The sequence below is a fragment of the Xyrauchen texanus genome, chromosome 28, assembly GCF_025860055.1.
Source record: "Xyrauchen texanus isolate HMW12.3.18 chromosome 28, RBS_HiC_50CHRs, whole genome shotgun sequence".
Classification (NCBI taxonomy): domain Eukaryota; kingdom Metazoa; phylum Chordata; class Actinopteri; order Cypriniformes; family Catostomidae; genus Xyrauchen; species Xyrauchen texanus.
Genome location: NC_068303.1, coordinates 3647118 through 3674226, shown reverse-complemented (window position 1 = coordinate 3674226; position 27109 = coordinate 3647118). Strand labels below are relative to the sequence as shown.

Genomic DNA, 27109 nt, shown 5'->3' with positions numbered 1-27109 from the left:
CAAAGAACAGTTTCATGTCTATTTTTCATCTGGTGGAGGTTGATAAGGGTTTTAGAAAGTAATCTAATTACACTGTAGAAGATGTAATTAGTGGTTAGTAATTAATTACTTTTTTAGAGTAACTTACCCACACAGAGGTCACTGCCAAACCAAGCATCTTCCTATTGGTCAACATGCCGAATTCGTCTCTCAAAGTAAAGGGGGGAATTATTCACCACCGGAAGTCCATTGCGTGAAACTCACGATTACATGGATTCACCATCGAGATGACAATTTCGCCAAGTGAATATGTGACCACGACTTCATAGAACTTGTGTAGAGTGAAACATTCTTGCACAACTTGGTGATATTAGATTTGTGATTGAATAATTTTTTGGAGTCAGTTATTGTCAATGAATTAGCTGAAATGGTTCACAATTTGGTCTAAATGATTAGCCAATTGTCTGAAATGATAAAAACTCAATTTCTCATAATTATAAACATCTGGATAAATCATAGAAATGTATTAGTCAAAAGGGTTTGTGTCTTTTCCATGACCATTCCAGGCATTTGTGACAACTATATACCAATTTTAAAAATCATTTGGATTTTTGACCCATTTTGACTAATTCATTGAAATGAATTAGTACTGACTCAAATGTATTCACTGCAAATCAGATATCCTTATGGCTTGTAAGCAAGTTTTACTCTACAAAAGAGCGATAGCTAGCCTGTCATTAAGAGCGGTGAAAAACAACAAACGCATTTACTCACTATAGAAATGTCCAAGGCTTTTCCATGACTTGAGATTTCATTAATTTCCATGACTTTACCAGGCCTGCAAGACACCACTTTAAAACTCCCTGATAATTTCACATGTATTTTTTCTACTTAAAAAACAAAACAAAACAAAAAATATGAGCAACTAGCATAGATAGATGGCTTTAAAGCAAACAAACATGGATGAAAAGCCACAAAACTCCAGTTTTGATTTCATGGGGACCTTCATGTCACTTATCTGCTTTTTAAAGACAATCAGGCAAGTTTTGACTTTGACCTTTATTTAATGTAACTATAATTTTAAAGTCATTGCATTTCAGCATTACTAATCAAATAAAGACAACAATTTAAAGAAAGCCATTCAAAGCAGTGACTCTCTGACAATGAAATGATCTATAAACACAGTTTGAAATAAATCTGTAAAAAAAAAAAATCTCTATTTTCCTGGTTAGATGCTGATGAATTCAGAGAGCCACATTTCAGTGTTATTCAATATCTTCTGGCCGGACAGGATGAGGAAGCGGGATTATGGATTTCTTCTCCGTGTCTCTGGATAAAGCCTTCCTCATATCTGTAAATAAAAGATTTTGACACGATTTTGACATTTTCTGAAGAAAATCTGAGTGGTGCTTATCACAATGTAAGGTTAATGTCTTCAACAGACGAAAGAAAGTCATATGGGTTTGGAACAACATGAGAGTGAGTCAATTATGACATACATTTTAGGTAAACAAGTGAATGACTCACCGTAAGCGTCTTCATCTGGCTCTCCGTTGCTGGCTGAGTAATATTCTATCACTGTTCTGTATACGCTGTAGCCGAGCTGTTTGTACATTTTCACTGCGACTTGATTGGACACTCGCACGAAGAGATCAACAAAGAATCCTCCCTTTCTAAAGAGAAAAGAATGAAAATAGTCATTAGAGGAATCACTTCTCCATGACCAAGTGTATCTGATCCAGATTCACACAGACGTTCTACCTTTCCGAGATCTCCTCCAACATCTCCATGAGTTTGGCAGCCAGTCCCAGTCGTCTAAACTCTGGTGCCACAGAGAGAGCCGTCACATGCCCGTGCCACTCTTCCCTAGCGACTGACCCTTCTGCCTTGCCCATGACTACAAGATAACAATTAACAAAGTTTAAAGGAATATTACACCCAAAAATTATACAGTTGTAGTCAGAAGTTTACATACACATTAGCCAAATACATTTAAACTCAGTTTTTCACAATTCCTGACATTTAATCGTAGAAAACATTCCTTGTCTTAGGTCAGTTAGGATCACTACTTTATTTTAAGTGTGAAATGTCATTTGGAAAACCCGTTTGCGACTGAGCTTTAACTTCCTGGCTGATGTCTTGAGATGTTGCTTCAATATATCCACATAATTTTCCTTATGATAGCATCTATTTTGTGAAGTGTACCAGTCCCTCATGCAGCAAACACCCCCACAACATGATGCTGCACCCCCATGCTTCACGGTTCGGATGGTGTTCTTCGGCTTCAGTCCTCTGGTCTGTTTCATCAGACCAGAGGACATTTCTCCAAAAATTAAGATCTTTGTCTCCATGTGCACTTGCAAACTGCAGTCTGGCTTTTTGAATGGCAGTTTGGAGCAGTGGCTTGCTGAGCAGCCTTTCAGGTTATGATGATATAGGACTTGTTTTACTGTGGATATAGATACTTGTCTTTCTGTTTCCTCCAGCATCTTCACAAGGTCCTTTGCTGTTGTTCTGGGATTGATTTGCACTTTTCGCACTAAACTATGTTCATCTCTAGGAGACAGAACGCATCTCCTTCCTGAGTGGTATGATGGCTGCGCGGTCCCATGGTGTTTATACTTGCATACTATTGTTTGTACAGATGAACGTACCTTCAGGCATTTGGAAATTGCTCCCAAGGATGAACCAGATTTGTGAAGGTCCACAATTATTTCTGAAGTCTTGTCTGATTTCTTTAGAATTTCTAGAGTTGAAAGGTAGGCCTTAAAATACATCCACAGGTACACTTCCAGTTCAGTACACCTCCTATCAGAAGCCAATTGGCTAATTATCTGACGGCATGACATCATTTTCTGGAATTTTCCAAGCTGCTTAAAGGCACAGTTAAAGCCCACTGGAATTGTGAAATAGTCAATTAAATGTTAAACAATCTGTCTGTAAACAATTGTTGGAAAAATAACTTTTGTCATGCACTAAGTAGATGTCCTAAATGACTTGCCAAAACTATAGTTTGCTAATATTAAATCTGTGGAGGGGTTAAAAAAATGAGTTTTAATGACTTTAAACCTCTGACTTCAACTGTAATTCTCTCATCAATTATCCTCATGCCATCCCAGATGTGTATGATTTCTTTCTTCTGCTGAACACAAACAAAGATTTTTAGAAGATTATTTCAGCTCTGTAGGTTCATACAATACAAGGGAAAGGTGGCCAGAACATTGAAGCTACAAAAAGCACATAAAGGCAGCATGAAAGTAATCTATATGCTTCCAGTGGTTAAATCTTTATTTTCAAAAGTGATATGATAGGTGTGGGTGAGAAAAATATCAGTATTTAAGTCAGGGATGGGGAACGTCAGGCCTCAGGGCCGTATAAGGCACGCGAGACCATTTTACCCGGCCCATGAGTCCATTTGAGAAATAATTTGAAAAGCAAAAAATGGCCTTGATTAAATTATCCTGAAAAAAAAATCTAATAATTACAAAAAAATCATTTAAAATTCTAACACCACAAAATATTGTATAATAGACAGACCTTTTAGTGTTAATTTCAACCGACAATCAGGAATGGCAAGCAATTGTACGGCCCGTAAATCATTTTGTAAATACTCAAATGGACCTTGATGGAAAAAAGGTTCCCCACCCCTGATTTTAGTCCTTTGTTACTATAAATTCTCCTCCCTGCCCAATAGATGGTGATATGCATGAAGATTGCAAATCTTCTAAAAGAAAAAAAGAAAGTGAAAGTGGAGATTTATTGTAAAAAAAAAAAAAAAGGACTTAAATATTGATCCGTTTCTCACCCACACCAAGCATATCGCTTCTGAAGACATGGATTCATCCACTAGAGCTTTTATGCTGACCTTTAAATTTTGGCCACCTTTCACTTGCATTGTGAGGATATACAGAGATGTTCTTTAACAATCTTGACAGCATCCATCCCTTTTAACTTTCATTGTATGCTAAACATCTCATTTTGTGTTCCACAGAAGAAAGAACGTCTTACGGGTTACAAACAACATGAAGGTGAGTAAATAATAGATCATGACAGAATTCTAATTTTTGTGTGAACTATCCCTAAACAAAATGAGATAATGTGATCAATAAGAGATGAGAAAGAGCAAGGTGGAATGACACATTTGAAAGTCACTCACTGTATCCCATCAGTTCACCGCCCGGAGCTTCTGCTACGATGAAATACTCCGGCCAGTGAGCCAAATACTGCAGGTAAAAGGGAATGCCATACTGTACAAAGAATAAAGGTCAAAGAAAACAGAATAATGCAAATAAAAAGTGAGGAGAAACAAAACAGTCCTGCATGTGCCATACAGTCCTACATCTCTTGAAGAAGACTCTGTTAAAGGATACAGTCTCAGTCAATGGGTCCAGGTTACTGTGGGAGAAAAATACATACATTTACATTTATGCATTTGGCAGAAGCGACTTAAAGTTCATTCAAGGTATATATATATATATATATATATATATATATATATATATATATATATATATATATATATATATATATACACACACACATACATAGAGTTGAAGTCAGAAGTTTACATACACTTATGTTGAAATCATTAAAGCCTTAAAGCAGCTTAGAAAATTCCAGAAAATGATGTCAAGGCTTAAGACAATTAGCTTCTGATATGAGGTTTACTGAACTGGAGGTGTACCTGTGGATGTATTTTAATGCCTACCATCAAACTCAGTGCCTCCTTGCTTGACATCATGGGAAAAATCAAAAGAAATCAGACAAGACCTCAGAATACCAATATTGTGGAGCAATTTCCAAATGCCTGAATGTACCACATTCATCTGTACAAACAGCAGTACGCAAGTATAAACACCATGGGACCATGCAGCCATCATTCCGCTTAGGGATGTTTCTAGAGATGTCTTATCCTAGAGATGAACGTAGTTTGGTGCAAAAAGTGCAAATCAATCCCAGAACAAAAGAAAAGGACCTTGTGAAGATGCTGGAGGAAACTGGTAGACAAGTATCTATATCCACAGTAAAACGAGTCCTATATCATCATAACCTGAAATGCTGCTCAGCAAGGAAGAAGCCACTGCTTTGATATATTAAAGCAAAATCTCAAGAAATAAGCTAAGTTGTTAAAGCATGGTTGCAATTGGGTCTTCCAAATGGACAATGACTTCAAGCATACCTCAAAATTATTTGAGGACAACAAAGTCAAGGTATTGGAGTGGCCATAACAAAGTTCTGAACTCAATCTGATAGAAAATGTGTGGGCAGAACTGAAAAACGAGCAAGGAAACCTACATACCTGACTCTGTTACACCAGTTCTGTCTGGAGGAATGGGCCAATATTCCAGCAACTTATTGTGAGAAGCTTGTGGAAGGATACCCAAAACATTTGACCCAAGTTAAACAATTTAAAGGCAATGCTCCCAAATACTAACAAAGTGTATGTGCACTTCTGATCCACTGGGAATGTGATGAAAGAAATAAAAGCTGAAAGAAATAATTCTCTATACTATTATTCTGACATTTCACATTCTTCAAATAAAGCAGTGATCCTAACTGACCTAAGACAGGGAATGTTTTCTACGATTAAATGTCAGGAATTGTGAAAAACTGAGTTTAAATGTATTTGCTTAAGGTGTATGTAAACATCTGACTTCAAGTACATGACTAATTATGATCACATCACATGCACATATAATAATAATAATTTCGTACAAAAAAAGTACTATGGTACAATGAGGGTATCAGATAGTAATACCATGTCTACTGAATAAATGCCATGTTCATATTTTTCCATGGTACTTTTATGATAGTGATTAGCTTATACACACTATTAAAAGTGACATGACATACTAAACCATAAAAATAAAAAATCAAACACATTATTGTTTGTAAATATTCAATATTCAGCTCCTAATCGTTAATATAATGCAGCTCTGTAACAGCACACAAACTCAAAGTACAATGCTCGTAGTACAATACATGTATACTAGCATAGTGCCATTATTATTCTTGTACATATTAACATCTAATACCATCACTGTACCACGCGTTTATTATCGGTGATATTATATAAGTTTATACATGTATAAAACTCACATATTGTTGAATTTAAAAAGATCATCGCACGTGAAAGCCCGTAATGTTGTCATTTTCCCGTGCACGCGCAGGACGACGCTCTGACCTTTCACAGTTGCGTCATACGTGCGTGTACGTGTGACGTATCTTTTCCTTTTTTAAACAGTGACCTCTATCGACATGATGGAGTGAAACACATGCAGTTATTTAGCGGGAAATGACTCGTTACTCAGTAAACGTTTACTGTTATGAGGTAACATGTATAAATTATGTACGTTTTTATCACACCATATGATTGAATAATAAACAAAATATTATTCTAATTCATTTAGTTAAACATAGGTGTAAGAGAATGTTGACATTTCGAAACTGTTAACTAATTTCACTAATATCTTGCCAATTTTATTGCTTTCTTAAAGGGTAGCATAAAAACAGTTTAAAACGTTTAAGACAGTATTAGAAATCTCATATAGGGTTCATTGTAATAAATTCAGGTAAACCGGCTATGTTTACCTATATTGCGCAATTTTCAAAAGTGATTTTTTTTCTTTATTAGGTAAATCAGGTCTCAATAATTATATATATATATATTCAAAGAAATATATATATATATATATATATATATATATATATATATATATATATATATATATATATATATATATATATATATATTACATTTAACAAAATTCACATTTTAGTGTCAATTGCTATTTATTTGTCAGATGTCCATGTCTTCAGCTAAAATGGGGGAGAGAAACTGGACATTTAGACTTAATTCAACATAAATATGAAACATCCAGGCTTGAATTTGGATTATTATAATAATGTTCACATTTCTCTATGAAATTAAACATAAAAATATCTCAAGTCAATTTAGAACATTTTATCTGCCCTGCTCTGTTGCAGTGGCCAAGCACTTAAACAGCCTTCATCAAAAAGTTGTTTTGGTAATCGTTTGAATTGTTTTCTTAAAATCATGCAGGGGTGTAGCAGTCATTTTAAAAGTGTGGGCACAGCTGTCAGTTGGCTTGTAGAGACCCAATACTTACAGTGCAGCAGTATTAATATATTACACTATATATTAATATATAAGTATGATGTAATATTACATTGGTCGCTCAATCAGCCCAAAGTAACAAAACACAAAAATACTGTATACAAATCCACCATTTGGACTCGGTATGGGTTTAGCTTGTAAAAGTGCGGGGGACAAAAATCACCTTTTTAAAGAGTGGCTGCTACGCCCTTGAAATTAACCTCCCTTAATGTTCAAGCCAAATCTACACCCTTGAATTCATGATTTATAACATTAATGTTCATTTGTTTCTTACAAATATATCAGTATTATTAATAAGGAAGATAGCAAGTTAGGGCTAACTTCCTTATGTTGCCCACCTTGCACACAATACAACCCTATCCGACCCATTTTGCCTGAATTCATCTTACAACAACTATAATCTTCACATTTCATTTCCCTCTCATCTAATATTTCATTAAGATTCATTAATTGATTCCTCCTTATTGTTGTAAATGTTATATAATGCTTTCTAGACATCCCTCAGTCCCTCACATGTCTTGTTATTTCCCCAGGCGAGTGGAGTGATGAGGGATCAGGTGTTCAAAGCGTCTTTAAAAGCACTCGTTAGTCTCCGTTGTTCAGTAAATGTGGTTTCACCTGAGTCTGACACCTGCAAATGGAGTGGCTTCAAGTCTTTGGAGTCCTGGGTTTTCTACTAGTTTGCCGTGGCACTCCAAGCACACCAAGGTTTGTTTACCCTCCAATTCCATGTTTATCTTTTGTCTTTTTGGGTTGGGTTGGGTTGGTGAAAACAATATTTGCTTTTTCTTTGTCTTGCTTTTTAGGCTTTGCAGCTTTGTGGTTGTCTTCATGGTTAGTGCGTCTTACAATGGAGCTTCCCTTATGAAAACTGACCATGCTTTATTTGTAGTTAAAGCAGAATTTTGGCGCAAACATTGTTGATTCATAAAAAAATTATATGGAATATTCTGGGTTCAATGCAAGTTAAGCTCAGTCAACAGCATTGGTGGCATTATGTTGATTACTACAAAAATGAATTTAGTCACATCCCTAATTTTCTTTAAAAAATAGCAAAAAAATCTGGGGTACAATGAGGCACTTACAATGGAATCAAATACTCACTGTTTCAAAAGTATAGCCACAAGATGTAAACAAAAGGCATGTTAACATGATCTCTTACTAACATCTCCAATTTTAAAACTTTGTTGCCATGACGACTTAATGCCATTAACACTAAAACCATTAAACAACGTTTTTAAACAACTTTACAGCTCAAATAATACATCACTTTTAACAGGAGAATTAATGTAAGTGGTTTAATAAAATTACAAGCTTCCCAATTCTGCCTTTAAAACCCTCCAAAAATTGGCCCCATTGACTTCCATTGTAAGCGATTTTTACTTCTTCTTCTTTTTTTTTTTTTTAAAGGATGGACGAGTCAAAATAAATTTTTGTAGAAATGAACATTATGTCACAAATGCTGTTGATTGAGCTTAACTTGTATTGAACCCGGAATATTCCTTTAAGAGAATGAGGGAATCCACCCCTCTAATTTATTTTTATAGTAACTATGTTTGAAACCCATGAAATTTTACCCCACAACCTTAAGACAAAAGAAGAGAGTATATTTCACATGAAGAAGATTAAGCCTATTTAAGGACGATTTATATGCATATTGGCAATGACAATGAAGCATGTTTCATCCATCCAAACTTTCAGTACTTATGTGTAAAATGCAATGCATATATTAAATGCAGTTCAGCAAATGCCATATCATGATGTACTGTATAAAATACTTTCAATTTAAACAACATTCAATTATAATTATTATTATTTTTGCGTTAATAAGAATGAGCATTTTGGGGGTGGTGGCGTCCTTAATTGTCCTAAAAATAATGTTACAATGCAATAAATTTGTATATTTATATTATGCATTTGGCAGACGCTTTTATCCAAAGCAACTTGAAGTGTATTTAAGGTGTAAATTTGACCAGTTTGTGGGTTGCTAGCACCAGTTGAGCTACAGGAGTATGTCATCATCTTAATAGGTTTATAGTTTTTAAATGTAGTTTTTCTAATGTATTGTGTAAATGGTATGTTCTAAATGTGTAACCCATACAAAATGTGACTGTTTGATTTTCTGATTGTTTTAGCCCAGTTCAGAATCCATCCTATCTAATATCCATCTCTAAAGTGCTGCGCTGTGGAGTTCCGACCACACTATCAGTCACTATTCTCACAGAATATCCCATTAATGTCACATCTGAACTCATTCATGGAAACAACAGTGTGGCTCAAATGCAGAGAACCATCCTAGCAGGTGCTTTGATTTTATTGCACTACTTTATTGTATTGTTATAAGTATACAGCCGTGGCCAAATGTATTGGCAGTGACATACATTTTGTGTTTCGCAAAGTTTTCTGCTTCGGTTGTTGTGGTGTTTATTCACATTGTTTCAAGATTATTGTGCAGAGTGATCAGATGCATTTTAAATAATTGCAAAAAGCTTCATTGGCCAAATAAATTTACTTTATCACAAAAACCCAAATTTCACAGTTTTTTGGCCCTGCCACAAAACGACTTGCTTACATCATTTCACTAATCATATCAGCAGCACCTGGGAAAGTGTCACTCTGATTGGATTATAAGAGCAGACTGATTGCTATAAAAGGAGGGAAGAAGTGCTTCCAATCATTGTGTTCTTGTTAACAATGGTTACCTCTAAAGAAAGACGTGTAGCCATCATCGCGTTCCATCAAAATGGCCTCACATGCAAGGAAATTGCTGCAAAGAATATTGCACCTGAAAGAACCATTTACCAGATCATCAAGAACTTCAAGGAGAGAGGTTCAACTTCAGTGAAGAAGGCTTCAGGACTTCCCAGAGTGTCCAGCAAGAGACAGGACCGTCTCCTCCTGAGGAGTCGTGTCACCACCGGTGCAGAGCTTGCTCAATATTTTTTGGAAGCAGGTTGGTGTGAGTGTATCTGCACGCACAGTGAGGCGAAGACTTTTGGACAATGACCTGGTGTCAAGAAGGGCAGCATAGAATCCACTTCTCTCCAAGAAAAACATCAAGGACAGACTGAAATTCTGCAGGAAGTACGAGGATTGGACAGCAGAAGACTGGTGCAAATATATTTTCTCTGATGAAGCCCCCTTCTGACTGTTTGGGACATCTGGAGAATCGATAGTCCGGAGAAGAAAAGGTGAAGGCTACCATGATTCCTGTGTCATGCCAACAGTCAAGCATCCTGAGACCATCCATGTGTGGGTTGCTTTTCATCACAGGGAGTGGGCTCTCTCAAAATTCTGCACAAAAACACTGCCATGAGTAAAGAATGGTATCAAAACGTCCTGCAAGAGCAACTTCTCCCAACGATCCAGGAGGAATTTGGTGATCCGTGCATTTTCCAGCATGATGGAGCACCATGTCACAAGGCAAGAGTAATAATGAAGTGGCTCGAAGATCATTACATTGAAATTTTAGATCCGTGGCCAGGCAACTCCCCGGATCTTAATCCCATAGAGAACCTGTGGTCAATCCTCAAAAGGCAAGTGGACAAGCAGAAGCCCACAAATTGTGATTAACTCCGAGCACTAATAGTCAGGAATGGATCGCCATCAGTCAGGATTTGGCCCAGGATCTGATATCCAGCATGCCAGAGAGGTTATGAAGAACAAGGGTCAACACTGTAAATATTGACTCTTTGCATATATTGAATGTTTTTGCCAATAAAAGCCTTTAAAACATATGAAATGCTTATCATTGTTTTTCAGTATACCATAGAAACAAGTGAAAAAAATAATCTACAAATACTGAAGCAGCAAACTTTGTAAAACACAAAATGTATGTCACTGCCAATACTTTTGGACATGGCTGTACAACTGCTCCCTGTACAAACAAGCTGTATTCATGTCTGCTTTGCTTTGACTTTACAGGCTCTACCAGGCAAATGGTTCTCCCTCCTGTGAGTGTTGGGACTGCACGATATTTCCGACACCAAATAAATTAGAAATAATGCACTGATTAAAAACTAATATGTTATATCAGGCTGTCTTTGACCTATGTATGGATTTCTCTGTGCAGGTATTTTACAGTGAGATGAGTTATTTGTATCCATACCAGCTGAATGTTCAGGGGTTTGTTGGAGCCAGTCAAGTGTTCTATAACTCCACCATGATGGTCTTTAGCCCCAAGTGCATGTCCATTTTTATCCAGACCGACAAGAGCAACTACAAGCCGGGACAGGTGGTGAAAATTCGGGTTGTGTCTGTAACACCAGATGGAAAGCCGTACAATGGCAAGATAGACATTTTCATCAGGGTAGGTGCCTTAAAGGGATAGATTACCCAAAAATGAAAATTCTGTCATCATTTATACACCCACTTGTCATTCCAAACCCCTGTGCATCTTTTTTTCCCCTGTACAATGAAAGTGAATGATGATTGAAACTGTCACTAGCATCATACCATCCCTAACCATTATAAACCAGCACATGAATCTGGTCATAGCTAGTCTTTTCAGCAGGGGTCTTCAGCGTTGATGCTTCTTAACTTGTTTTGGTGTGTCTATTGTGAGCAGGATCCCAGAGGGAACGCGATTCGACAGTGGGATTCTGCAGAAGGTGTTTTAGGAGTTGTTTCAAAAGAACTGAACCTATCTCAGAACCCACCTCTCGGCCAGTGGAAAATTGTAGCTGGAATCAATGTGAGTTGTGTGCATTTTTAAAGTAAACTACATACTTTTGAAAACCTCTAAGTGATCAGTTTGTGCTACAGACATGAATGATGAGTCAAGTCAGATCTGACATGTAATTTGTTGCCTGATACATCATAGGTGGGGGGGGAGGTGGGGGGACATCGACTTACACTGAAGACATCATAATGGCAAAGAGACTTATGGGTTGACTCTTTTGACTAGAGCTAGTAAGCAAGTACCAGGCAACCACCCAGAACACTATATGGGATTTTCCTATAGGAAAGTTGGTTGGCTAACATGCCAAAATCACCTCAGAACACTTTAGAAAGTCTCATGAATTCAGCAACAGTATGTCTAAAATTTGGTAGAGGCTATTTGCATCAAGTGTACAGTGGCATGCAAAAGTTTGGGCACCCCTGATCATAATTTGCTTCAAGTGTACAGTGGCGTGCAAAAGATGGCCTGATTTCCAAAAGGCATAAAGTTAAAGATGAAACATTTGTTTAATACTTTAAGCAATTTCACTTTTTTATATCCATCATTTACATTTTCAAAATAATAAAAAGGGAAAAGGGTTCGAAGCAAATGTTTGGGCACCCTGCATGGTCAGTACTTAGTAACACCCCCTGGCAAGTATCCCAGCTTGTAAAAGCTTTTGTAGCCAGCTAAATGTCTTTCAATTCTTGTTTGGGGGATTTTCACCCATTCTTCCTTGGCTTCTAGTTCTGTGACATTCTTGGGCCGTCTTGCATGCTCTGTTCTGTTCAGGTCCATCCACAGATTTTCGATGATGTTTAGGACAGTGGACTGTGAGGGCCATGGCAAAACCTTCAGCTTGAGCCTCTTGAGGTAGTCCATTGTTGATTTTGAGGTGTGTTTAGGATCATTATCCTGTTGTAGAAGCAATCCTCTTCATCTTCAGCTATTTTACAGATGGTGTGATGTTTGCTTCCAGAATTTGCTGGTATTTAATTTAAACCATTATTTCCTCTACCAAAGAAATGTTCCCCTTTGCCACTGGCATCAACACAAGCCCAAAGCATGATCGATCCACCCCCCCAGTGCTTAACAGTTGGAGAGGTGTTCTTTTCATAAAATTCTGGACCTTTTTTTCTCCAAACATACCTTTACTCATTGCGGCCACAAAGTTATATTTTAACTTCATCAGTTAGAACTTGTTTCTAAAATGCATCAGGCTTGTTTAGATGTCCATTTGCAAACGTCTGACACTGAAATTTGTGGTGAGGACGCAGGAAAGGTTTTCTTCTCATGACTCATCCATGGAGGTCATATTTGAGCAGGTGTCGCTGCACAGTAGAACAGTGCACCACTACTCCAGAGTCTGCTTTATCTTCCTTAAGGTCTTTTGCAGTCAAACGGGTTTTGATATGCCTTTCTAGAAATCCTACGAGGAGTTCTCTCTGAAGGTTTTCAACTTGAACTCCACCATTCCTGTTAACTGACAATTCTTAATTACATTACGTACTGGGGAAACAGCTACCTGAAACGAGGAGCCCATGGCTGCTGATTGTTGGGTCTGATCTGAGGAGTCAGAGTATTTTATAAAGCTTTGAAATTTGCATCACCTGGCATTTTCACAGCCCTAACAAGCTAATTAAGGTCTGAGACCTTGGTAAAAGTTATCCGAGAGCTCAAATCTCTTGGGGTGCCCAAACTTTTGCAGGGTGCTCCTTTCCTTTTTTCACTCTAAAATTGTACAAAATAAAAATCATACTCTAATATTGCTTTAAATTTTGAAAAGAATGTTTCATCTTTAACTTTATGCCTTTTGGAAATCACTTCATCTTCTACTTAACTATTCACAGCAACAGAAATTTTGACCAGGGGTGCCCTAACGTTTGCATGCCAATTTATTTGCACATAGTTTATTTAATTGAGTCCCACAGACACCCTAAACCTAACCCTAATCTTCCATTACAAAAATTACATTTTAGTTCAATGTGTAAGCTGCACACCATTGGTGAGGTAGTAAGAAATAATGAAACATTTTAAAAACCATATCTAGTTTATTTTAAGTGCATAAAACAATAGAAACATTACACAAACAAACAGTAATGAACCTGAAATCAACAGCAATGATATTATAGGTCAAAGCTAACAGCTCAAATCTCTGATATACTTACTTTTAACCCTTACTACTTACTAATAGTCCATCACCAGTTCCTTAGTTTAGGTGCATATTTTATTGTTGTAACGTAAAAGGAGCACATGCTCAAAATGTTCATCTGTGAGACTGTTGTGCTTCAGGGTAAGAATATGATGAAATTGATATGAAAATGATCAATAAATTATTAACAATTTACTGCCATTGCCTTGTTAAAATGTAATCATGTAATCTATAAAAAAGTAACTGTAGTCTGATTAGGAGTATTTTCAAATGCAATTTAATCCAATTACAAGAACTCAATTTTTGTAACCTGACTACGTAATCCAGATTACATGTAATCCATTACTACCCAGTACTGCACCCTGGCAACCATCCACAACACTGGCTGGCAACAGCAATAACACTTTTATCAGAAAATGTATATTGATTTATTTATAAAGTTATTTTGCTGTTTGATTTGAATGCAATTTTAACATTGTTATTTTTTGAATGCAGGATGTTGTACAGGAGAGACAGTTCAATGTCAACTACTATGGTAATATAGCACTTACATGTTTAGTATTATGTCATGAAATCAATATTAGGGTGCAGCACGTCTATTGGTTGGACTAACAGATAATTCTGCCTTAAAATTACGCCATTGGTTGAGCTAATGGAGCAGGATGTCTCTCAAACAAAGCACAGTTTTATGCACCACAGAGCCATGGTGTTTCCTTTGTGGGAATCAAAATACAATTTTTTTTATATTTGTATCGGCACATAAAGCTGGGATAGGAGACATTATTTATCAATACAAAATTACACATCTTTACCTTTAAATTTGTTACTAATCTCTAATAATTATTATTTTGTGTTTGCAGTGCTTCCTAAATTTGAGGTAAAGTTGGACTTCCCCTCTGTCCTGCATTATGAAGACACACTGATGGGGACGGTCACTGCCAAGTAAGTGTTTGTCCTTATTTATCCTATGATCCTTGATAAGGTGAACAAAGGATTTTTGTAGAGACACTTTGACTGTCCTTTTTCTCAGATATCTTTATGGGAAGCCCATCAGTGGGAAAATGAACATATCCTATGTCCACGGTTTCCATGGCCTAGATATGCATTACGAACAGGAAGAATCCGTGAGTACAGTTTCGGGAGAAACATCTATACTCAACAAGTGTGCAATTTCTGCATTGCTTCTGTTTCCAAATGTAATTGCAAAATGTTTCCCAAACTCCCCGTCCATCCACCATTGCTCAAGAAAAAGATATTCCCGTCCCAAACTCAAGCCATTGATTGAGCTAACGAACAGTGCAATGTTTTGATAGCATCACAGTGTTTAAAATTTAAGGGGGAGTCAACCATAGAATTAGTCTCTACATATTAAGTAGCATTATAAAGTATGTTAATATATAAAAAATGACATGCAACACTTTAAGTTATAGATTGATTAACTGTTAATCTGTTGTATCTTCCCCTGCGCAGATTAATGGCTCAGCTGATGTCACATTTTATTTGGCCAACTTGAACAAAAGGTCTGTCGATTACCAATATCTTTATGATGGATACAGTGCTGGTGAATATATCGACATTACAGTGAACGTCACTGAACGTGTTACAGGTGCGTTAGAACTTGCCTATATGCACCTAGCTCTGAAACACAAATAATACGAATTTACCTTCAAGCAAACTGATAAACTGAGATATGCCTTTTCTGGTGTAATGTTGTAGATACACACTCATTTCTCTCTGCAGGATTAACATACAACAGCAGCATGAGGGTGACTATTGTAAAGAATAAATATAACCTAGAATTTCAGCAGCATCCACAGACGATTAAACCTTCCATGACCTTCACTGCTCAGGTATGGACATTTCTTTTCTTTTTTAATAAATGAATACAATAAACAGCTCAATAGACACAGAAAAATATAGACAAAGATATAAACAATGACATAAAACACCTAGACAACTGACAGGACATTACATATGATTTTTAAGTGCCTTGTGATCTGTATCCTATCCGAGTAGTCTATGTAAGGCAATTAGTACATTTTCTAATATGAGAGGTATGCATAAACTAACCACCACAATGCTGTGGTGTTCTGAGGGGTTGTTACCATGTTGCTTTGCAATTACAAGGGTATTCTTTGTTGTTGCTAGGTGTGCCTTTACCTTTCTAAGCGATTAGGCTTGTGGTTTTCACTTGGTGGGCGATAAAACTGTAAAATAATCATATAGGCTTGAAGGAATGACCCAAACCATATCTACTTAACATAGACTGGGCTCTTTTGACTTTTACTGTGCCAGTATGTAATCACCCTAGGGAACTGTAACAGGTAAAGGATGGGAAAGGAGGCAGGAACCGGCTGAACAAAAAACAAAGTTTTAATGTCAAACTTAACTTAAAACAAACATAAATAAACACAGACACACATGAAACGTTGCAGCGTGCGTCTCTCTTTCTCTCGAACTGGCATCTCCGGGCTCCCCTTTATCTCGCTTTCCCGCTGATCATCATGCACCATCGCACTCCTCCCCCGCCAAATTCAGGCCGGGGCGCCACCGGTTTGACAAATACCTAACTAAAATCGCCAACTCTGGTGGGGAGACGCTGCCCTTCCGGCCGTTCTGTTAGCCGGTGGTCCAACCCGCATCCTGTGAACCTGGGGGAGAGGCGGCGGGACATGTGGGGAAAGGGAAAGGGTGAGCGGAGACACAGAGAGAGAGGAGAGAGAGAGTGAGAAGAACTTACTCACCAAGTGGCTCCCAGTCCTCAACTGCTCATCCGCCCTCTGGCGGATGCCAGTTCGCTCCTCCCCCAGGGGACTGCTGGGGAGTAGCCCCCCCAATAATCAAAATAAGTAAGTGCAACCCCCCCCCCCCCCCCCATATTTATACCATGATCAATGGAAACTTGTAGATGATTCACGCTGCAACCCCCCAATATTCAAACCAAATATATGCCCATTCAGTGCCGGCCGTGCATCATTACGGCTAGGCCATGTCCTCTTCTTGATCACAGGAATCACTTAGCAACACCCTAACAACACATAGCAATTCCCTAGCTACCACTAGAACACCCTAGCAACCACATAACAATTCCCTAGCCACCAACTAGAATGCACTAGAAACCACCCAACACAACCTAGCATCTACCCAGCAAAAACCTTAACCCTTGCAACTTCCCAGAACCCCCAAATAACCACATAGCAACATGTTAAAAGCCACTCAGAACACCTTAGGAACTGCATCGCAACACCCTGACAATGTGGCACCGACATTTGCATGTGCAATCACCAATCACCATTTCCTACAGATAATTTAAAAATCAAATATCTGTATTTCTGTTTTCCAAGTTGAAGTTATCCACCTATGATGACCGGCCCCTGACCACTGAAGATAAGAGCAGGAGTGTGCGGCTGGTGGTGACCCAACACAAATTCAGCCCCTGGACGTGGAGGTGGAATGAACACGGATCCCTGGAGCCACGCATGCTAAACACCACAACTACCTCCAGCTTCTTCACTCCCATTTACAATGTCCCTGTGAAGGAAATGGAGCTTCCTGTAACTGCTGATGGAGTAATGATATTCCAGGTTCACCTCTCAAAAGATGTCGCCACACTTGATATAGAGGTGCGAACACTGCCAAGTGTTGCTTCTAAAATACAATACATTAAGGCCGAAACATATTCTATACAAGTACGTGAATACAGGCAATTCTAGCTACTTAAGCTCGATTTCGTGTATTCCAAAATGTGTCAGACCGCAATTCATAGCATAATGCAAGTACACACTGCATTCTCAAAGGTCCCATGGTGAGGTTTCTACTACTACTACTTCTGTCATGGAGGAGAAACAGTTTGATGAGAATATTGCTTAGCAAGTAAGTTAAAGTGAATATATTTATAACTTACCTGAATAATAACAAATCCAGTTTAATGCAACAGACTTTTGAAGGTAACTCTATCGCCTCCTTGTATACTGAGGTTAGTTACCTACCGCCACAGTAATACAAGAACGCACATTTCTTATGTTCTGAAACTATGCTTTTAATACAATATACTGTATCCATAAACCGTATTAACCATGGTTTTACTATGGTATTTGGTTACTGTGGTTTGACCATGGTATTTGCAGTAAAACCATAAAAACCACAAAATTATGATTGTTGTTCCCTTAGTTTTCATTTTCCTGAATTATTACAATAGTTTTACTACAAATATTAAGGTTAAAATATGGTTACTTTAGTAAAACCATGATAAATTCATAGCAAGGGAACGCAAAACTATTGCGAGGACATGCAAAACTTATTGAGAGTGAACGAAAAACTATTGCGAGAGAATGCAAAACGTTTTGCGAAGGCACACATAACGTATTGTGAGGGCACGCAAAATGTTTTGCAGTGGACTGCAAACTATTACAAAGGCACGCAAAACGTATTGTAAGGCAATGCAAAACATATTGTGACTGAATGCAAGCTATTGCTAATGCACGCAAAACTATTTGTGAGGAACGAAAACTATTTCAGAAAAAAAAATTCCATCCCTGTCCTCTGAGAGGGTCTGTATATATGCATCATCTCAGTCTGCGAAAAGGGTTCATACAGCTTTTCAATTTAAATGAGTAAAAGAAGCTCTGCGGTTAACATTACTTGAAAATAATTTTACCAACAACATAAATTGCACAATTACATTCTTAACTGAAATGTGCATTTTGAAGCTGCTCTGTTTTTAATGAAATGTAAGTTGTTAACAAGTTGCACTATATGGACCAAAGAAGGTAAATGTGCAGCTAGATGCTATCAGTTTGCTAACAGGATGTAACAAACTGATCTGTGATATCAAGAGTCAATTTTATGAGTTGTCTCCATGTCCTAATACTGTTGTTTTGTTTTACAAAATACATAAAAATATGTACTTCCCACCACCAGCCAAGTAGCTATTGCAATTAGCAATGTACTAATTAGCATGTAGCCTATAGCTAATTCTCATCATCTCTCAATACTGCCACCTGCTGTTTGTTTCAGGCCCAGTTTGAAGACTCAGTGAAACGCCTTCAGTTGTACAGTGGTTATTCTTCACCCAGTAAATCCTACATACAACTTCACAGAGATAGTGAGCCTCAGGTATTTGTGCTGTTTGTGAATGGTGTAGCATGCTGTCATTTCCAAAGTGTTTATGCTAACCGTCTGGGTGACTTTTGCAGGTTGGAGAGCCACTGTACTTGACTGTGGAGAGTAATGTTCACCTGAGCAAATTCCACTACATTGTAAGCATGTCATCAAGAAATATGTCCTTTTTCATATGAAAGCTAATAAATATACCAATCAGCCACAACATTAAAATCACCTAGGCAACATTGTGTTGGTCCCCCTCGTGCCACCCAAATAACGCTAACGCACATCTCAGAATAGCATTCAGAGATGCTATTTGTCTCACCACAACTGTGCTGAGCAGTTATCTGAGTTACTGTAGACTTTGTCAGTTCTAACCAGTCACATTCTCTGTTGACCTCTCTCATCAACAAAGCATTTCCATCCACAGAACTGCCTCTCACTGGAGCCGGAGATGCCAGTTCGAGAGAGAGAGAGATGCACCCGGCCGTGTTTCATTTGTTTCCGTGTTTGTTTATGGTTGTTTTAGGTAAAGTTTGACATTACAACTTTGATGATTACTGTTTAGCCAGTTTACAGATATACTCAAACCAGCCCATCTGGCACCAACAATCATGCCATGGTCCAAATCACTGAGATCACATTTTTCCCCATCCTGATGTTTGATGTGAAAATTAACTGAAGCTCATGCAGTGCATGATTTTATGCACAAGCCAAAAACAAAAAAAACATCCATTGAGCGGCTGTTCTGTGGATGGAAACGCCTCGTTGATGAGAGAGGTCAACAGAGAAAGTCCAGACTGGTTCGAACTGACAAAGTCTACGGCACGGATGACCAACCCTGCTCCTGTGGAGTGGTGGTGGTGTACTGGGCTAAAGCACTGAACTGGTAAGCAGAAGGTTGTCAGATCGATCCCCACAGCCACCACCATTGTGTCCTTGAGCAAGGCACTTAACTCCAGGTTGCTCCGGGGGGATTGTCCCTGTAATAAGTGCACTGTAAGTCACTTTGGATAAAAAGAATCTGCCAAAATGCATAAATGTAAATGTAAATGCTCCTTCCTGCAGAGTTTAAATCCAACCCCAATCAAACACACCTGAACCAATTTATCAAGGTCTTTAGGATTACTTGAAAATGACAGGCAGGTGTGTTGGAGCTAAACTCTGCAGGTCTATGTTAACTCAGATAACCACTCTGTACAATTGTGGTGAGAAGAATATCATCTCAGGTTGGCACTGTTTTGGTGGCACGAGGGGGACATACACAATATTAGGCAGGTGGATTTAATGGTGTTGCTTATCTGTATATATATATATATATATATATATAATAAAAAATTATATGGTCATTCTCAGCAAATGGTGCTATTTGTACTAGTGAATTTGAGGAACTCCATTGTAAACAAATTAGGGTTTACAATGGAAGATTCCTAAACTACCCCATTACTAAATATGTGTTACCAATAGATAATACATTATTATTGATACTTTCGCGAACCCTAAATTTCTAGATAATTTCAGCCGTCACACAGTAAGTTTGGAATCTATATGCTTTCCTGATAGCACGCGTACATCACTCAGACGTTTACATCTGTAAGATGTTTTTTTTACACCACACCGCATTTTTGTGATTTGTGCCAAGAACAATATTTTTCTTAAAAAAATAGATCGCTTTGACTTTTTTCCCATTACAAGAACTAAAAGTTCAGAAACACAGACAAATTCAATTTCAATTGAAGTAATATTCATTTAGATTTAAATTGGATTTAAATCTATCAAATAACGTGACTAGAGTTGTCCTGTTATTAAAAATCATAAGTCAGGGTGACACACTTTGCACATGAATGGCATGGTTTTCTGAGAAGGATGCTGTGATTTTGGTAGCTTTCCACTTAAATATCTTAATAAATATCTGTTTTGTAGGTGATGTCCCGTGGTCAAGTGGTGGATGCTGGAACGTTAGATTCCCTCTCCTTCAGCTTGAGTACTGATCACTCCTGGACTCCATCAGCTTGTGTTCTGGTGTACTACACACTTCCAGATGGAGAGATTGTGAATGATGCTCTACAAGTGACATTCACACAAGTCCTAAGAAACACCGTAAGAGTTCAGGACAACAGTAACATCGCAGAACATTCACAAATGTACAAACTGAATATAAAATATTAGCAATAGAAAAATAAATATTAGCAAGCCCCAAATGTATGAATTATGCATCACGTGAAATCTAAATGATATAAAATGTGTTTATGTAACTCAGGTATCTCTGAGCTGGAGTCAGGACCGTGCAGAACCAGCAGACTCTGTGTCTCTCTCTGTCTCTGTGTCCGAGCCTGGATCTCTAGTGGGAATTCTGGTGGTAGACAAGGGAACGCTGGACTCCAAAACAGACAATGGCATCACAGAGACGACGGTAACACGGCCTTATACCACGTCTTTATTTCATTCACACTTTACAGAATGCTCAACAACAGACAACACGGAGGTCCAAAGGGATTTTAAGATCCTTTGTTTTCCGAGTTTCACCCCAGATGTCTTATCTCATTCGGGTTTTTGAATTTTTATGTGTGGAAAATCACCTTTTGAGATTTAGTCCTGGTTTTTCATTGTTATTCCCTTTGTAACCAAACACTGATACCACACCCAAGTTTCATTTCAAGACAATAAGAGGAAACTTAAGAGTGTTTTCCAGAACTTGGTGAACAGGTTTAAATAATACAGACTCCATTCTGTTGTTTGGTTTGTTGTTGACAAAAGTAGCAGCTTATAATGGCGAATCAAAGACTTTGGAACGGTCCTATTCATATTATGTTAGTTATACAAAGAGAGCCATAAAACTGATACAAGATCTGCAATCAAGAGCTTTTTGTTGTTGTTTTCTAGGTGCTGGAGGAATTTATGGCGTACAGCAGTGAAGTGACCCAGACAGATTACAGTGGCATGAAAATGGGAGATCCATACTCTATATTCATGGTAGATCAGATACATCCATGTCATCCGATGCCTTGATTTAATCTCAGGCACAATACATGGATCTCTTGTCCATTTGTATGCACACCGATAAGAGCACAGAAATGAGTTTACAGTTATTGTGTTTCACTCTGCAGAATTGCGGTGTCACGGTTTTGACAGATGCCAGACTGAATCTGGAGACGAGTAAATTGATCCCTGCATTCCGTAAGTGTTAAGGCTAAATTTGGTAAAACACTAAGAGTTAAAGAGGCCGTATTCTACACTTTTGTAAGATTTACTAACTTATAATGTTAGTAGTCAAGATTTCTTGCATCAAAAACAGTCAATTTTTAGTTTTTCATGACCATTAGAATTAAACAGGATGTTCCCTATCTGTCACTCTCTCGACGTTGAGTCGATCTCTGATCTTTGAGAAAAGGCCAATGGGAATTGGCGAGTGGAATTTGCATGCAGGTATAAAAGGAGCTGGCTTGCAACCACTCATTCAGATTGTTTCTTCGGAGCCGAGCGGTTGTGTTCTGTGAGCTGAATTCCTCTGCTGATCCATTCACCTCTGAAAACCAAGCTTTTGGATTTGCGGTTTCTCCCCCTCTTGCCCTGGTGGTGTGCAGAGAACACCCCTGGGTGCTTCAGCAGCTAAAAGAGTATATTCTTCCTAATAAAAGATAATATTTCCTACTAAAAGTGTGGCACTGATGGAGCGTCTTTTTAAAGATGCCTTTCCATCTGTGTATAATTCCTTGTTGCGGTCGCTATCTCTCCACTTCAGATGCCACGACCGCTGTCTCACGTGCTTGGGTGTTGCCCATGCGGAGACATCGTTTGTGGATGGGTCATGTCCTCATTGCGAGAACATGACGATGGCAACGTTGTGGTCATGACCACCCCAGCGGCTCTCAACCTCGGTCCTTCTACCTACGGATATGAGGCCGCGGCGGTTAGCATTGGGGGCGATTTGGGGACCCCACTGGGGGACCCCAGTGGGGGTTAACTACATTTTAGTAGCCTATAGTGACATCTGAGGTAAAAAAAAAAAAAAAAAAACTTATTTGCCAAGATAATTATTTCAAAATGCCAAAATATATTAATTAATCCGGAGAATGAGTTTTAAATTCTCTATATATAAAAATAACAAGGAAAACACTGACGATCCAGAGCAAAAAGGTTTCTTCTGTCATGGAATTGGAATTCTACTCGTGTTTGTGTCTATTAGAATCATTAATAATCATTTTGTCACTAACGCTCATGTGCTCCACAGCAGGGGAAGAACTGTTTCAGACTCAGCATGCAGACGGGATGTTTGAAGAACCACAAGAGAGAAAACACTTCCCTGAAACATGGATCTGGATGGATGCTAATATGAGGTAAAAGGGAGGAAATATGTTGGTCCACCAATTTGTCTATTTTATGATAGGATTAACAAGAAATCACAAAGGTGATCACTTAACTTAACCTCCTAGACAGCAATTAAATTGAGAGTGAATGGAGACTTGATTCAATTAATATGAGACTTAACTGAGGACACCATAAAGTCTCCTGAGAAATAACATTCTCTGTGTTTGTTCATGTTGCAGCGATTCCACCTCAGCTTCTTTTCCGTTTACCGTACCAGACAGCATGACCTCTTGGATGGCTTTTGGCATTGTGATGTCAGAGAATCTTGGCTTAGGCATCAGCGCTCCTGTAGAGGTAATGCATCATTTACAGTGTATATATAACTGATTATTGGTATATACATTATATATAATAGAGTTCCAAAGATAATGATTAATAAAAACAAGTGTCTTTCCCAGCTGACCGTGTTCAAGGAATTCTTCCTGTCTCTAAATCTCCCGCCGTTTCTCATCCGTGGAGAACTGCTGCTTCTGGAAGTCTATTTATTCAACTATATGGATGTGGATTTGGAAGTGAGATTTGTGTTTGTAAAATAGTTGATATATTGTAGGTGTCATTTACTAATACATCAACATCTAGAATGATACTAGAAAACATACCTGTGAGAATACTTAGAGGTTAGCACAGTTAAAGGAATTGATCACCCAGAAATGTAAGTTCTGTAATCATTTACTTACCCTCATGTTGTTCCAAACCTGCATGACATGGAACAGAAAAGGAGATGTTTTGAAGAATGTTCATGCAATGAAAGCATACAGTGAAGCGCTAAATAAAACCAAAAATAGTCCATATGACTTTTGTGCTATATTTCAAGTCTTCTGAAACCATATGATAGCTTTGTGTGAGGAACAGACCTAAATTTAGGTCATTATTCACTAGAAATGATTTAAGGACGGAAATGTCTGTTCCTCACGCAAAGCTATCGCATGACAATGCAGTGCATGAGGTTTATGGACAACTTTTAATGTTCATTTTTTGGTGCACTGTTCTTTGAATATCAGGTTAGTCAAGGTGGAATGAACTTGTATCAGGTATACTATCACCTGTAACTATTTGCTCTCTTCATTTCCCCCCCTGTCACAGGTGTTGGTTGTTGTTGCAGAGAGTGAGATGTTTGAGTTTGTGGCTGCTGACGATGAAGAAATTTTTCTGGCCCATGTGAGGAAAGTCTCAGTGTTGAGTCAGGATGTTACATCCATTTTATTCCCCATCAGAGCAACTGTACTGGGAGAGATCCCCATCACTGTGAAAGCTACATCCATCTACAGCTCAGACTTAGTCTACCAAACACTTCTTGTCAAGGTGATCATCTGAAAAATGACTATTTGCAAATGAGTCTAATTAACCTAAGAAGTCTCACATAAAACATGTTAAGGTCATATTTCACCCCAAAATCTGAAAAATTAAATAAAAAATTATATTTTGCAAACTGAAAATTAAGAGTATTTGTGTGACCAGATTATTATAATTTTTTTTTTACGATTTCTGGCACAGTGGAATTATTATTTTAATGACAATTATACATACCCCCATGATTTATTACACTAATAGATTACATTTAAATATTTAAATATTAATATTAAATAGTAGCTCTTTACATACAGGTGAAACTCGAAAAATTAGAATATCGTGCAAAAGTTCATTAATTTCAGTAATTCAACTTAAAAGGTGAAACTAATATATTATATAGACTCATTACAAGCAAAGTAAGATATTTCAAGCCTTTATTTGATATAATTTTGATGATTATGGCTTACAGCTTATGAAAACCCCAAATTCAGAATCTCAGAAAATTAGAATATTGTGAAAAGGTTCAGTATTGTAGGCTCAAAGTGTCACACTCTAATCAGCTAAACACCTGCAAAGGGTTCCTGAGCCTTTAAATGGTCTCTCAGTCTGGTTCAGTTGAATTCACAATCATGGGGAAGACTGCTGACCTGACAGTTGTGCAGAAAACCATCATTGACACCCTCCACAAGGAGGGAAAGCCTCAAAAGGTAATTGCAAAAGAAGTTGGATGTTCTCAAAGTGCTGTATCAAAGCACATTAATAGAAAGTTAAGTGGAAGGGAAAAGTGTGGAAGAAAAAGGTGCACAAGCAGCAGGGATGACCGTAGCCTGGAGAGGATTGTCAGGAAAAGGCCATTCAAATGTGTGGGGAGCTTCACAAGGAGTGGACTGAGGCTGGAGTTACTGCATCAAGAGCCACCACACACAGACGGGTCCTGGACATGGGCTTCAAATGTCAAACGTCTTACCTGGGCTAAAGAAAAAAAGAACTGGTCTGTTGCTCAGTGGTCCAAAGTCCTCTTTTCTGATGAGAGCAAATTTTGCATCTCATTTGGAAACCAAGGTCCCAGAGTCTGGAGGAAGAATGGAGAGGCACACAATCCAAGATGCTTGAAGTCCAGTGTGAAGTTTCCACAGTCTGTGTTGGTTTGGGGAGCCATGTCATCGGCTGGTGTTGGTCCACTGTGCTTTATTAAGTCCAGAGTCGACGCAGCCCTCTACCGGGACATTTTAGAGCACTTCATGCTTCCTTCAGCAGACAAGCTTTATGGAGATGCTGACTTCATTTTCCAGCAGGACTTGGCACCTGCCCACACTGCCAAAAGTACCAAAACCTGGTTCAGTGACCATGGTATTACTGTGCTTGATTGGCCAGCAAACTCGCCTGACCTGAACCCCATAGAGAATCTATGGGGCATTGCCAAGAGAAAAATGAGAGACATGAGACCAAACAATGCAGAAGAGCTGAAGGCCGCTATTGAAGCATCTTGGTCTTCCATAACACCTCAGCAGTGCCACAGGCTGATAGCATCCATGCCACGCCGCATTGAGGCAGTAATTAATGCAAAAGGGGCCCAAACCAAGTACTGAGTACATATGCATGATTATACTTTTCAGAGGGCCGACACTTCTGTATTTAAAATCCTTTTTTTTTTTATTTCATGTAATATTCTAATTTTCTGAGATTCTGAATTTGGGGTTTTCATAAGCTGTAAGCCATAATCATAAAAATTATATCAAATAAAGGCTTGAAATATCTTACTTTGCTTGTAATGAGTCTATATAATATATTAGTTTCACCTTTTAAGTTGAATTACTGAAATTAATGAACTTTTGCACGATATTCTAATTTTTCGAGTTTCACCTGTATATACAATTTAAATAATGTACTTTTCCTTTTGAATTTACAGAAATGAAAATAATGTCACAATGCTAAAAAAATTATATATATATATATTATTTAAAAAAATATAATATCATATAATAAATTGTATTTCATTTTTGAAGTAAAATATGACATAGGCATGTTCTTGACTAGTTTGTCTTGAGATACACCCAATTTAATATCTAGTCTTAAAAGTATTGTAGAAGGTAAAAGTAAAAGCTTTGGAGAGCTGAATGCTTGTCTTATAAATAGTGTGATGACAACTAAAATGTCAAATGAAAGCCATCTGGGACAGTGGAAAATCCCTCTTAAGTCTTTTTGTGGATTTATTTCTCTTTAGCCAGAAGGAATGGAGCAGTTGTTCACTCAAACGTTGTTTCTGGAGTTCTTACATGAGGAGAAAGCGCTGTCTAGATCGATGGAGTTCAGTTTTCCTGCAGATGTGGTACCCGGCAGTCAGAGAGCCCATGTGTCTGCTGTTGGTATGTCCAGTCAGTTTCCCCACATTTTAACAGTTCTGTGAGTTTATGATATT

The 27109-nt window shown here is 38.0% G+C and overlaps 2 protein-coding genes across 2 annotated transcripts in view; one reads left to right on the top strand and one right to left on the bottom strand.

Moving 5' to 3' along the window:
* Positions 1–1019: 1019 nt before the first annotated feature.
* naa20 (N-alpha-acetyltransferase 20, NatB catalytic subunit) lies at positions 1020–6177 on the bottom strand. The gene is made up of 6 exons (XM_052095325.1): positions 6079–6177; positions 4350–4374; positions 4136–4226; positions 1741–1876; positions 1507–1652; positions 1020–1330 (listed from the first exon to the last, which is right to left on the bottom strand). The coding sequence occupies exons 1-6, from the start codon at positions 6129–6131 to the stop codon at positions 1245–1247; spliced, it is 537 nt and encodes a 178-aa protein (XP_051951285.1). The 5' UTR covers positions 6132–6177; the 3' UTR covers positions 1020–1244.
* Positions 6178–7754: 1577 nt separating this feature from the next.
* The window catches only part of LOC127621638 (CD109 antigen-like), a 32107-nt gene continuing 12752 nt past the window's right edge, over positions 7755–27109 (top strand). Inside the window, exons 1-22 of the mRNA XM_052095317.1 lie at positions 7755–7825; positions 9253–9419; positions 11042–11070; positions 11190–11426; positions 11685–11810; positions 14425–14464; positions 14790–14871; positions 14960–15053; positions 15400–15535; positions 15670–15779; positions 17274–17552; positions 18946–19044; positions 19125–19187; positions 20956–21132; positions 21293–21445; positions 21916–22005; positions 22140–22209; positions 23264–23369; positions 23580–23694; positions 23799–23912; positions 24484–24702; positions 26915–27056. Of these exons, the coding sequence (XP_051951277.1) occupies positions 7755–7825; positions 9253–9419; positions 11042–11070; positions 11190–11426; positions 11685–11810; positions 14425–14464; positions 14790–14871; positions 14960–15053; positions 15400–15535; positions 15670–15779; positions 17274–17552; positions 18946–19044; positions 19125–19187; positions 20956–21132; positions 21293–21445; positions 21916–22005; positions 22140–22209; positions 23264–23369; positions 23580–23694; positions 23799–23912; positions 24484–24702; positions 26915–27056 (2719 nt within the window). The remainder of the gene's footprint in view (positions 7826–9252; positions 9420–11041; positions 11071–11189; positions 11427–11684; positions 11811–14424; positions 14465–14789; positions 14872–14959; positions 15054–15399; positions 15536–15669; positions 15780–17273; positions 17553–18945; positions 19045–19124; positions 19188–20955; positions 21133–21292; positions 21446–21915; positions 22006–22139; positions 22210–23263; positions 23370–23579; positions 23695–23798; positions 23913–24483; positions 24703–26914; positions 27057–27109) is intronic.